We start from the raw sequence: 12,063 nt of genomic DNA on the forward strand, positions 1-12,063 counted from the left end.
TTCTTTTTCTTGCTTTCTATAAAACTTTTTCTTCACTGAAATCTTGTTCACATTTAAAAAGAAGACTTTTAGAAAGTTTTTCCTGAAAAACGTAATATTCGTTAAATTTACTTTTTCATCTTTTTTGTTCAAAAGCCTACTTGATAAGCTGACAGTTCACACTGTTTCGACCTTAAAGTTCTCATCAGTGCAGCTGGTGACGAGAGATCGGCCATATTGACTTGTTAGCCATCCAACGGCACTCCAGTTTGTGAGACCTTATAGGTCAAAACAGTGTGTACTGTCTGCAGCTTATTATTTATTGGCTGTATGCTTTTACATACTTGATAACATTAGGAAGAAGTTTTTTATCGCAAGCTCTACCGACCCTGATAAATTATTCTCAACTTTCCACTTTTCAGGTCCGGTTCCTTCGTTGGTTCTCGAGTCGAGATCAGGTGGAAATGCCAAGTTTGATTCTTCCATGTTGCAGGAAGCGGCAAGAAAAGTTTTAGCCTCAATTCCAACAACTGTAGCAACTGGTGGGTTTTCGTTTTACTTCTTACACTACTTTGCACTGTAACTTGCGGGAAATATAAACCACTCTGAAACACATTACACGGATCTGTTCGTAAGTTTAATGGCAAATATAACAACCCAAGTAGATGTGGCCCTTCAAATCACTGATGATGGCATGAGCATTTGCCGAAACGTTTGAATAATAAAGCATGTCGCTTTTTATGTACATTGGCCGGATCTATTCATAAGTTTGGCGAATTCAACGGTCCAAATAAACGTAAAAAGCGACATGCTTTTTTAAAACGTTCAAACGTTCGGCAAATGCTCATGCCATCATCTGTGATAACAACTTGTAAAATAATTGTTTAAAAAAACGTAGGGTATGGAGTGAAGAGTCCTGGCATAAATCTTACATTATATGTTTGATTCCCGTTTTTAGCTGCCCTGCCCCACACTTTATCGGGTTTCACCCCAAAAGCTGAATCTTCTAATCCTCCAGCTCCTTCATCTTTTTTTTTTTTTTTTTTTTTTTTATTGGCGATAAAACATAGAAATGACAAAATAACAACATAGGAACACACAGTAGCGAACAAACACAAAGGCAATTAACGCAAGTGCGCATTCCACTTTAATTTATACTTAGACAGACTATCATTTTTCATTGCTATGATTTTTTCGTTACGTTGGCAACGTTTTACTTCATACACAAACATGTCTACTTTTGGTTTTAGTTTTTGTAGTTTACATCTGTAGATGACAAATCTGGCATTTAAAAGCATGCAATTTACAAGTTTCAAAAAATATTGATCAAATTTTTCATTATGAAGTCCAAACGTCTTTATACCATTATTTAAAACGATTCGGCAGCCTAGAACACTGTCGATCCATGAACTAACATCCTCCCAGTATGCCTGCACATATACACATTCACAAAATAAATGTAACATAGTTTCTTTGCACACGCCGCAAAAAGTGCACTCATCGGCATCAGCAATCCCGAAGCCAAAAAGGGTATCGTTTAGAACAATAGCCCTAAGATTAATCTTAATTTGGAAGGAGCGTAATTTTGTTTCCACTGTGCAATCGTATAGATTTTTGTACATTTCTCCCCATTTTTCAGTGGCGAGCGGTTCCCATTGTAAAATCTCCTCCCATTTATTTTCTTGTTTGGTCGGCCGCTGTACGTTTATTGACGCGAAAAACTGGTATGCATTTTTGCTATTTGGTAATTTGTTGCGTATACCTGCCAATATTTTTTCAGTGGAAGTTTGTCTGTAAATTTTACTTGAGGTGTGTGTTTCCCATGTAGTGGGAATAGCCGCGATTAGACACTGGTAGTCAGAATGATTTTTACTGGTGTTTGCCAAATCGTAAATTTCGCAAAGTTTATTGAAAGTTTGATATTCCGATTTGTTGTCAATAATTTGGTGGTATTCAAGTATCCCAGCGTTAACGAAATTCTCGTAGGCGATTGGTTTTCGCTTGAACAGTACACTTCTATTTAACCACATGCAGTTGTTGTAAACAGTGGGCTGCTGCCAAAACTGGGTTACGCAATCTTTCCAAAGGTCGACCGATGACCAAAACGTCCTGAGGGGTGTCAGTTTTTTTACTTGTTTATGGGTTGGTTTTAGATTGGTGGCTGCGATGCATATCATGGTATGTAGAGAAGTAATATTCGTTTCGATGCTTTTCCAAAGCGAGACATAAGCAGTATCGAATAGTTTTCTTATCCAAGAAAAACGTATTGATTTGACGTAGGCTTCCACGTCTATCATATTTATCCCTCCCTCTTCAATTTTACAGCACAGTTTGTTCCTTGCTACTCTCTCCCAGTTGGAGCCCCATAAAAAGGTGAAAAGTTTTCTTTTAATTTCTTTTAAAAACGGTCGAGGTATATTTACAGGCAAAACACTTAGTTTGTAAAGTAGCTTGGGTATCGCCAACGTTTTGATAATAATCACTCGACCCAATAAGGAAAGTGACCTTGCCAACCAAGGTTTTGTTACAGATTGAATTTCCTTACTTACAGATTCAAAGTTTAGTGTAAACAGGTTACCACTACATCTGGTGGTAGGAATTTTAACTCCGAGGTACTTAACGAAAGTTTTAGGCCAGGTTAAACCTTCTGATTTCAGGTAGTATTTAGGGTTTGTCTCTACCTTGCCTATGTGCATTGCACTTGATTTTGTGAGATTTATATTGCAGCCAGTGTGCATACCAAATACATTTGCCTCATCAAATGCTGCGCGAAAGCTGCTTTCCGACCCATCTAGAAAAAGTAGGGCGTCGTCAGCAAATAGCGAAATTTTTACTTCCTGTTTTCCTATACTGATTCCTTTTACGTTTTTGTTCCCTTTAATTGCCAAGGCTAGAAATTCTATTGCGAGTACGAAAAGCGAAGGGGACAACGGGTCACCTTGACGAACACCCCTTTCAACCCTGACAGGATTTGACATGTGGTTATTGTTTATAATCAAGCACTTCGAGTCCGCATAAAACGTTTTTATCCACCTGCACAAGTCGTTTCCAAAACCAAATTTTGAGCACGCTGCATTAAGAAAGTCCCAGTTCACAGAGTCGAACGCTTTACAAATATCTAAAAACAAAAAGGCCCCCGACGTTCCTTGCTCGGCAACGTGATCCCAAATATTAAAAAGCGTTCTTATGTTATCTCCTATGTATCTGCCCCTGACAAGCCAGTCTGTTCGGGGGCGATGATTGTCGGAAGCAAATTTTTGATACGGCTATTGATCGCTTTGGCTGCTATCTTATAGTCAGCGTTCAGTAAAGTTATCGGACGATAGTTTTCCGCGTATAGAGGATCTTTCTCTTGTTTAGGAATTAAGGTTACTACACCCCAAGCCATTTGTCCACCAAAAGAACCTGTCTCGAATGCGTTGTTAAGTGCGTTCACCAGTAAGTGTTTTAATTCTTTCCAGAACGTTTTGTAAAATTCCGCTGGTAAACCGTCTAGTCCCGGGGATTTGTTATTTTTCATTGTCCTAAGGGCTTCTAAGCATTGCTCGGCGGTCAATTTTCCCTCACACATACGCGCTTTTTCCTCGTCCAGTGTTGGGCACGCTATGTTATTAATATAATCGTATATTTTGCTGGTGGTGCACAACGGGTCTTTGCTCGCGCTGTACAACGTTTTAAAATACTCTTGAAGAGTGCGTAAAATTGTATTTTGGTCCGTTTCTATCTTCGAAGTTGAGTTTAATCGTGTAATGACTTTCTTTTCCATTCTCCGTTTTTCGAGGTTTAGAAAGTATGCATTATTTTTACCTCCATATTCAGCCCATCGCGCTCTACTTCGTATTATTGCGCTTTTGGTATGCCTTTCAATAATATCATCATATTTTTCTTGTGTAGCTGCGATTTCGGTGGTTGTGCGCTCATCATGGGGTTGAGGTAGTTTTCGCATTTTATTAAGTATATTTTCCAGCTCTGTCTGTTTTGCTTTAGCTTTTCGTTTCTTTTCGCTTGCATATTTTATAATGCAACCGCGAAGATTGCATTTTAGTGCTTCCCACAGGATTTGCGGAGATACTTCCCCGTTATCATTATTTTTGATGAATTCAGCGATCCATTTTTTGGTATTTTCTACAAATTTCCGGTCTTCTAATAAGGATGTATTGAATTTCCAGTAGCCTCTACCCCTGGGTATTTTATCAAGGTTGAGTGTAAGTCTAACAATACTGTGGTCCGATTGCGTGCTTGGGTCAATTTGAATCTGGGTTGTCTTGTTTAGTAGTTCGTTTGTGACAAGCACAAAATCGAGCCTACTAGCCGTGTGCGGGTTAGTTTGTGTGCGCGTGTAATGTTTCGCCTTGGGATGTTTGATACGAAATACGTCATATAATTCAAGGTTTTCCATAGCTTGTAAGATGGTAGTTTTTGCGCGTTGGTTAGTGTGCATTGCTCTACCTCCTGTCTTGTCTAGCTCATCATTGAGTACGCAGTTAAAGTCACCAACTAAAACCATATTTTCGGTTCCGCTTTTAGCGCTTTTATCAGCAACAACCCGAAAGACGTTTTCGTAGAACTGCGGGTTGTCCTGGTTGGGCCCATAGAGATTGCACAGCGTTATGCGCTGCTGGTCATTTATTTCAAGCTCAATGATTATATAACGCCTGTGGTTATCAATAGTCACGTCGTGTTTCAGGTAGGAAAGGTTTTTGGAAAACAAAACCGCCACTCCTTTACTTTTTGTTGTGCCATGCGAAACTACAATTTCCCCGCCCCATTCTAACTCCCATTGCTTGAGATTTGATGCTGATGAGTGCGTTTCTTGTAGACACATTATATCGAACTTTTTTTGTCTTAAAAAATGAAAGACGCTTCGCCGTTTCCTAGTGTTTCGCAACCCTGCTACGTTGTAGGTTATTACAGTGAGAGGCATTTAAATACGTTCTACACCAATGTCTATATCATATTCATAGCCACAATCGCACAAGTACGGGTTGTTAGGTCCCATTAACTGAGATGTTATTTTCCCGCAGCTACAGTGGACAAGCGTATATTTGCATGCATTATTCACACAGTTAGTAGTCATTGTCCGTTTTGGTATAGCATTAACAGTTTTACAAATGCAAAACATTGAATACCTTCTGCATTCCACGCATTCGAAAGTTTTTTCATCTGTTTGGTACTCCGGCTGAAACTTGTGGCAGCACGGCATCCTTCTCATGGGTTGGTGGCATGTGACACAATTAGTTTTCACCTCCTTATCCGGGACCAAAAATTTATCAATTTCGTTGCAGCACGATGAAGCAATGTTGAACTCTGATGAACATTTCCAGCAGAAGAATGTTGAATTTTTTTCTGTTACGTAGCTCTCTTCTTTACATTTCGGGCAGGTAATTGGTATTTTTAGTTCACTTAGACTTATCGATTTCGCTTGATGTAAGTTTCCTTCGGTTGGGCTTCGTTGGTGCCGTTTCCTTGATGACCTATTTTTAGTTTCCAAGAGCGATCCGTTAATTAGCTGTTCATCAGGCAAGTTAGTTTCGGGTTTTCTTATCTCCTTTTCTGCTGATTCGCTTGGGGTGTGGACGGTTTCCAAATCTATTGTTGTCCCGTTCGAGTCAACAGTGCCCTTATCTTCTCCCGCGCCGTCCAAGTTGTTTCGTTTCTTATCAGAAGCGGTGCAATCCTTGCCTTCTTGGTTCACCTTTTTGGTTGTTTCTGAGAGTTTTGGGTAGTCTTGTATTCTTTTTGGGCAGTCTTGCTGTTTATGTCCAGCTTCTGAGCAATATTTGCAGGTTATTTGCTGGCCGTTATATGTACAATAAAACTCATAACCATGTAATGTCACGTAACTAGGTATTGGATTTTTTTCCACGTCAGCTTTGTCTAGTGTAACAATTCTCATTCCAGTTAGTAAACCATTCTTATCTTTTCGGTGCTGGATATTCTTCACTTCTCCGAATCTTTTTTGAAATTCTGTTTTGATTTCTTCGTTGGGGAAAGGTATAGGCACCCATCCTACAGCCACATTAAGCTTATCAGATTCGTAGAGTCGAACAGAATAAATTGTTTCTACCTGAACCAGTTTTTCAAACAATTCTAAAACATCTTTTCTTGTAGTGCATGTTATGTCAACTAGGTTTCCTTTTCTTTCTGAGATTCCAATCAGTTTTTTGACAGAGAAACTCTCTTTTTCTATGATATTCAAAATATCATCTCTTTTACTTTGATTTCTCGTTTTAAAACTTAGACAGGTGGGCCTCTTTAAATAGCCCCCACCCTTTTGTTGCGTGACTTGCGCAAAACTTGGACCTTTATCCATTACTTGATTGCGTCCGCTCGCTACGAGCGCCAACATAGAATGCTCGTTTACATGTTTCTGGCTTCAGTGGAACGGCTGGTGACAGTTTGGCGCTACACAACGGATACCAATTCACCACCAAAGATCGGGATAATGATGGGTAAATACAGCTTATGTACAAAGAAAAAAAATATTTACGCATTGTCAAATAAACGAGATTATTTTAGTTTTATTGTAAATTTGTTTTATGACGTCATATTGCAAGACAAAAACAATTGTGCAAAATCAATTGCACAGAAATGATATAAAAACAACAAGCAAAAAATACAAAATAAAAATCCTAAAAAATTTTGATGTAATAAAGAAAAGAATCCTCTATTAAATAAAAATTGCAAAATAAATTAATTTTTACATTGTTTTTTCTTTTTTGGAACTATTTTTTTTTGAACTGAGTAAATAAAAAATCTTCACAACACATACAACGACTCACTCGTATGTTTGATAATCGTGTTTAAAACCGTTTATTAAAAAAATCAAAAATCAAGTGATTTAGTAGTTAGTGTGTGACGTCATAAATTAATAAAACAGCCTGTGTGACGTCACAACTGATAAAGTGATGGCGCTGTTGGTTGAAACACACATTTAAATATTCCACTATGTGTTTGTGTAGTTTGTATCGAGGTTAAGTTTTATTGGAATATTACATTGTGACACAGGTATGGAGGCAACTGTGCACTTCTTCACGGCAGGGCTGAAGGTGGATGGTGGTATAATTGGTGTTCCTATTCTAAACTCAACGCTGAATGGGGAAGATCAGAAAGTAGCGACCACAACATGATCTGGCAACACTGGAAAGGGAGTGACTCGATTAAAGAATCAACGATGATGTTTAAATGCGAATAAAATCAACATTTCTCTTCCAAAGATGAAAATATGGACTTTTATTAATTTTCCCTTATCAGTGTAAATTATGTAAATACAATTACTCCGTTGAATTAAGTGTCTAAATCTCGCTAATTTAAAAAAATTGCCTAATTCTACTCTCTAACCGTTAGTGATTAGGATTTATTTAAAAAATACTACATTTTTTCTGCAAAAGTGATTTCACCCATTTTTATGCAAATTAATTTCAATGGAAAAACATATGCAGATAAACCGTGGTATTATTACTAATAATTAAAATACGTGCAAAAATATTTGCATTAAAAACATTGATTTGATTTTGTAAATACAATACACGGCTTAATCAGCACTTGTTAAATTCAAAATTTCAACTTACAGCACACAAATCACGTAGCTCTGGGAAAGTTAGAAATTGCCATGGAAACTAAGTTTAGCCACCTAGTGTTCGACATTTGTAAACCACGTCAAAAAACTGTCGAGTCACCTTCATCGGTTGTCCTGGTAACAAAGAAAAGTTGAGGCATGTTGTTGCCATGGTTACGAAAGTTGAAACCCACTTTGTCACTCTATTGTCATGGAAACAAATGCAAAGCATCATTTGCTTCTCACATCGTTGTCATGGTAACTCCCTTTGAATCGTGCCATGGAAGATCGAAAACATCGGTTTTCTTCGGAAAATAGGAATAAATTTGTGAGGTGACAAACGTATTTGCCAGTAGTTTTCAACCGGGGAGGAATAACTTTCATTTGTAGATGTGGTTTGGTAATATTATAATCCACTTAACTTGCTTGAAGCTGAATTAATTATTAAACTATAATAAACAGCAGCGATTCTGTTACTAACGCTTATTTTCCCTAACTGTTTGTTTTAAGAAATTGATAATTATTCTAATTAATTGTAAACTTAACTTCATCTAAACTCTGGCTTCAGGGAAGGGACCCATAATTACCTCTTGAGCCTTTTCAATCGCTGGAATCTTTCGTTAACAAATGTCGAATCAATTTCACTGCGTCGTCTGGCAGAATTTCATCTCCTTCAGGCCACTCGACGTCTGCAAAGATAAAAAACAAATGTACAACAATAAATGACAAGTGAAACATTTTGACCAATTTATAAAAACGATTAACTAAGACCAACCAGTTATAAGCTGGTGACGTCAGAATCATGACGTGTTCTTTAAACTTAAGCCAAGAATAAATCTAGAGTTGCATGACCAACGCAGGTTTTCATTTGTTCAATAGAAAGTTAAATCACAAGCACCGATGCCTGCCTCATATGCTGCACATGTCAGCTTTATAGCAGGGGACGCCAGATTGACCATCAGCCAGCAACTACAAATATATTCTACTTTGGTCAATCAAAAGAATTCATGCAGAGCAGCAATGCAGTATTGTACAAATCACGGTACACCAGGTCCATAAGATAACGACATGAATTACTTTCGGCAGGCAAACCACTAAGCCAATGTAGCTTAGATGGTGATTTGCCAAAGTTATACACCAACCTGATTGAAGCCAATTCGGGGAAATGTCACTCCGCAAAACTGTACACTTTGCAATCAGAGTCTTCAAACTTACAGAGTCTGTCTGTTTATCTGCTGGGGTCGCTGGTTGTGCAGCAGAACTTGCAGGCGGCGAACCAACCACTTCCTCCATCTTGGAAATCTACACAAATGTAAACAAACTTGAATAATCAAAAACCCAAAATCTACAACAATCTATATCTATAATAATAATAATGTAAAATATCTGGTATTAAGCTATTGGGATTATCAAATTATATGCAGCAAGATATTTTTAAATTGTCATCTTCATCTTATGTTTTATAGCTTGATGACAAAATGCAGTAGTGCATGACAATGCTGGAAATCATTTTAATCAATTTGTAGCAAAATCAGCTCTCTCCGATTAACGAAAACTTTACATGGAAATTGCATCTTGCATACTTTATAGTTATTTAAGATACATGGGGCTATGTAGCTTTCAAGTCCAGAAAATTTTTTCAGGCTTATGGTAAATTGGAGGCCAAAGTATTAAGTGATTAAAAAACAAAATTCACATAAACATCCTACACCATGTGTTTTCAAAGATGGTTTATATATTAACTACTGCTTCAATGTATTGCTGATCATGGAATAAAATAGTGTATTTTAAAATATTAGGACTGAAGCGCGTAACAACCACATGAATTTATATATCTCCTATATACAAGATAAGAATCAATATTTTATCACAGGTTTGCAACAACATGTTTAAGACCTCACATGAATGTGTTTGTGTGTTGCAAATACATTTACTAACACAGATCGGCAATTTTTACCTCAATTGTGATGGAAGCTGTCATTTCTCAATACATTTTACTCTTACTTGCCTTATTACCTATCACACACAAATGAGAAAATCCTACCTCAACAAAAGCCAGTCCATAGATGTTTTGTTTCTTCTGAATTTGCCAATTGGGTTGTAACATTGACTTTGATATTAATCTCTTCATCATCTACTCAACTGTTTTCCAGCAAAGCATCAAAGGATCGAAGTAGATGGACAACCTTAAGCATTGCAACAAAGGATTGGGATCTTGGAATAATAACTTTTATATCAATCTTTCACATGACTCAAATGGCTATGTATGGGGTAACTGATGTGGCCCCTTCATAACACTAATGATGGCAAGAGCATTCAGAAATGTTTGATTAATCAAGTATGCTGCTTTTAAAGTATATTTGGGCCAATGTTATCCTTATTAGAAGTATTTCCTGAGATATACGTTTTTGCTGAGTCATCTCTTTAAGCTAAAATACCATGACAAATGCCTGGGCTTCAAAAGTAGAGTTCCATGCTTGGAAAGTGAATATTGGACCTTGTTCTAAATGCACCTCATGTTTGCAAACTAAAGGGTACAAATGTCATGAAATTGCAGCCTACAACAGCCATACGCAAGCAAGAGCCCTAGGCCGGTGAACAGACAAAAATACATGATCAGGTGTGAAAAGGGTACGCCTAGGTTGAAGCAACAAGAATTTGAACTTAGATGGAAATTATTTGACTAATGATGTAGTTTATAATTGTCTCATTTTCAGGCTTTTTGATGCACCTAACCAAAATAAGTAATTATCCATTAGAGTTTATAGAGTTTAAATATGTAAAAAAATGCTCACCTATACAACAGAATCAGTTGAGTCCATCCTGATGACTTTTCTCTCATAAATTCTGTATGTGTTTGATAACCAAGTCGACCATCAGAGTAACAAAACAGTTGTAACAAACATTCACATCTCTCCATCAGTTTCTCATCACATCCCTCCAATGGTAGTTTCGGTTTCAATCAAATCTAAAATTAAACATAATTAAACTATACTGTGTGTTATAAAACACCAAAATAGTTTCCTATGCAGTGTTTTTAACTTTGCTGAGCTTGCAGACCGATAACATTTTTAACCAAGATTTACAGGACTGTGATTAAACAGATCTCTTTGTTGTTTTCGTTTTAAGTCTTAATTTTTATCTGTCATGTGAAATTGGAAATATTCTGTCTGAAACTTTTCAAAAAACCTGCTGCACCAGCAGATGAAAAACATAATCTCATGAAGCTTAATGACTGTTATGTTTCACAACCCACAAATAATTAGTCCATATTAACCTTTTTTTGCAGTCCGTCCACTGATTTGTTTATTGTTGTTATGTAGTAACATCCACAGATTCTCAGCTGCCTCCATAAAAAGCTTTTTCTGTGGCACTGGAACGAACATGGTGATGAAGAAACTGATATTTCATATTGACAAGTGATATAACATTCAGATGAAGTTAATCCAAATGGGTCAGGGATGCCAAAAGTTGGGCAGTGATCCAAGAACCGACCAAATAAGGAAGTTTTTCACCTGTTTGTAGAAATGTAACTTGTTAATAGTGTTTTGGTTTTAAACACCAAAGAAAACAATATCAGAGAAGCAAAGATTACAACATTCACACAATTTTAATCATAAATTTAATAAAACAGATATTTATATGCGAGTTACAGTTGTTTGTTACAAGCTTGCTAGAAAGCCAGGATGAATTTTTAACCTTTCAATTTAAATGCTTAACTATAAGTTAGAGTTTCACAAAATGTGGCAATACAGCAGCTTGTCCCAATAGATGAAAGTTTATGCAGCCAGAGCATCTTTTAAAATTACATACCGACTACTGTGATACAATAAACCATGTATTGATACAATTGCCTTTGTGACTTTTGCTTCTTTAGTAACAAATTTTAGGGGCTTAAAAATATACATATTACATGCTTAGGAGATATTAGAGTCTAGCGGCTAGACTGTTTGTATGCATGTTGTTTAAAAGCAATCCACAGTCTTAACATGTAACAATGTAATAATGATGTGACAAACTACAAGAAGCTAGAGGTTAAGTTCTATGGATGTAATTTTATGCACCAACGAATTAGATGTTATGGAATAAATATCATTTCCTTAAAACTGTAATTTATACAAAAACCACTGGTGGCCCTTGTTAAAATAGGGACCTATGATGTGGGCATAGACATAGGTTGTGCATCCCTGCTCTATCTACATACCTGCACATGTAGGAGAAACATTGTGTTGTTGCAATTCCATTGATATTCTACGTGAATTGCATTGATGAAACATTCTGTCGAGAAACCTGCGTCATATAAAAAGATGTTTATGTGAATGAGTGACAAAGATTTTACAAATGTTTGTATGATAAGGTGTGGAATATAACACTAAATTCTCCCTCTGCCCCCGTAGACCAACATTATATATATTATATATATATATATTACAGCTGTCGCCAAATATATGCAACATATTTCATTGTGATACAAAACTAGAAGGGTGGCTTAGCACATATTGCCCTTGCATATACACTATAACCTA

General features: G+C 36.8%; 2 protein-coding genes and 1 long non-coding RNA gene across 4 annotated transcripts in view; 1 reads left to right on the forward strand and 2 right to left on the reverse strand.

Annotated features, from left to right (window-relative positions):
- Positions 1–1,359: 1,359 nt before the first annotated feature.
- LOC145228595 (uncharacterized) lies at positions 1,360–6,328 on the reverse strand. 2 transcript variants are annotated; one of them, XM_080093712.1, is made up of 2 exons: positions 5,109–6,328; positions 1,360–1,409 (listed from the first exon to the last, which is right to left on the reverse strand). In XM_080093712.1, exons 1-2 carry the CDS (start codon positions 6,326–6,328, stop codon positions 1,367–1,369), a joined length of 1,263 nt encoding a protein of 420 aa, XP_079949838.1. In that variant the 3' UTR covers positions 1,360–1,366. The 2 variants fall into 2 exon arrangements, with proteins under 2 accessions (XP_079949838.1, XP_079949839.1); XM_080093713.1 differs by lacking the exon at positions 1,360–1,409 and adding an exon at positions 2,705–2,770.
- Positions 6,329–6,331: 3 nt separating this feature from the next.
- Positions 6,332–7,523, forward strand: LOC145228687 (uncharacterized). Its single transcript, XR_013860175.1, has 2 exons — positions 6,332–6,431; positions 6,988–7,523. It is a non-coding gene; the product is annotated as an uncharacterized LOC145228687 (long non-coding RNA).
- A 255-nt stretch (positions 7,524–7,778) lies between these two features.
- Positions 7,779–12,063, reverse strand: part of LOC145228655 (uncharacterized) — a 91,540-nt gene continuing 87,255 nt past the window's right edge. The window contains exons 13-18 of the mRNA XM_080093894.1: positions 10,815–11,052; positions 10,333–10,505; positions 9,582–9,723; positions 8,680–8,839; positions 8,125–8,226; positions 7,779–7,842 (exon numbers count right to left, since the gene is read on the reverse strand). Of these exons, the coding sequence (XP_079950020.1) occupies positions 8,138–8,226; positions 8,680–8,839; positions 9,582–9,671 (339 nt within the window). The 5' untranslated portion in view covers positions 9,672–9,723; positions 10,333–10,505; positions 10,815–11,052 and the 3' untranslated portion in view covers positions 7,779–7,842; positions 8,125–8,137. The remainder of the gene's footprint in view (positions 7,843–8,124; positions 8,227–8,679; positions 8,840–9,581; positions 9,724–10,332; positions 10,506–10,814; positions 11,053–12,063) is intronic.

The sequence above is a fragment of the Phallusia mammillata genome, chromosome 5 (assembly GCF_965637545.1).
Source record: "Phallusia mammillata chromosome 5, kaPhaMamm4.hap1.1, whole genome shotgun sequence".
In the NCBI taxonomy this organism is placed as follows: domain Eukaryota; kingdom Metazoa; phylum Chordata; class Ascidiacea; order Phlebobranchia; family Ascidiidae; genus Phallusia; species Phallusia mammillata.

What these genes read in the sequence shown, in the direction of transcription:
- LOC145228595 (XM_080093712.1), bottom strand. Translation starts at nt 6,328, where the DNA reads ATGTTGGCGCTCGTAGCGAGCGGACGCAATCAAGTAATGGATAAAGGT. An exon ending in GAATGCGTGGAATGCAGAAG is followed by an intron (nt 1,410 to 5,108) that starts GTATTCAATGTT and finishes GTATATGTGCAG; the next exon opens with GCATACTGGGAGGATGTTAG.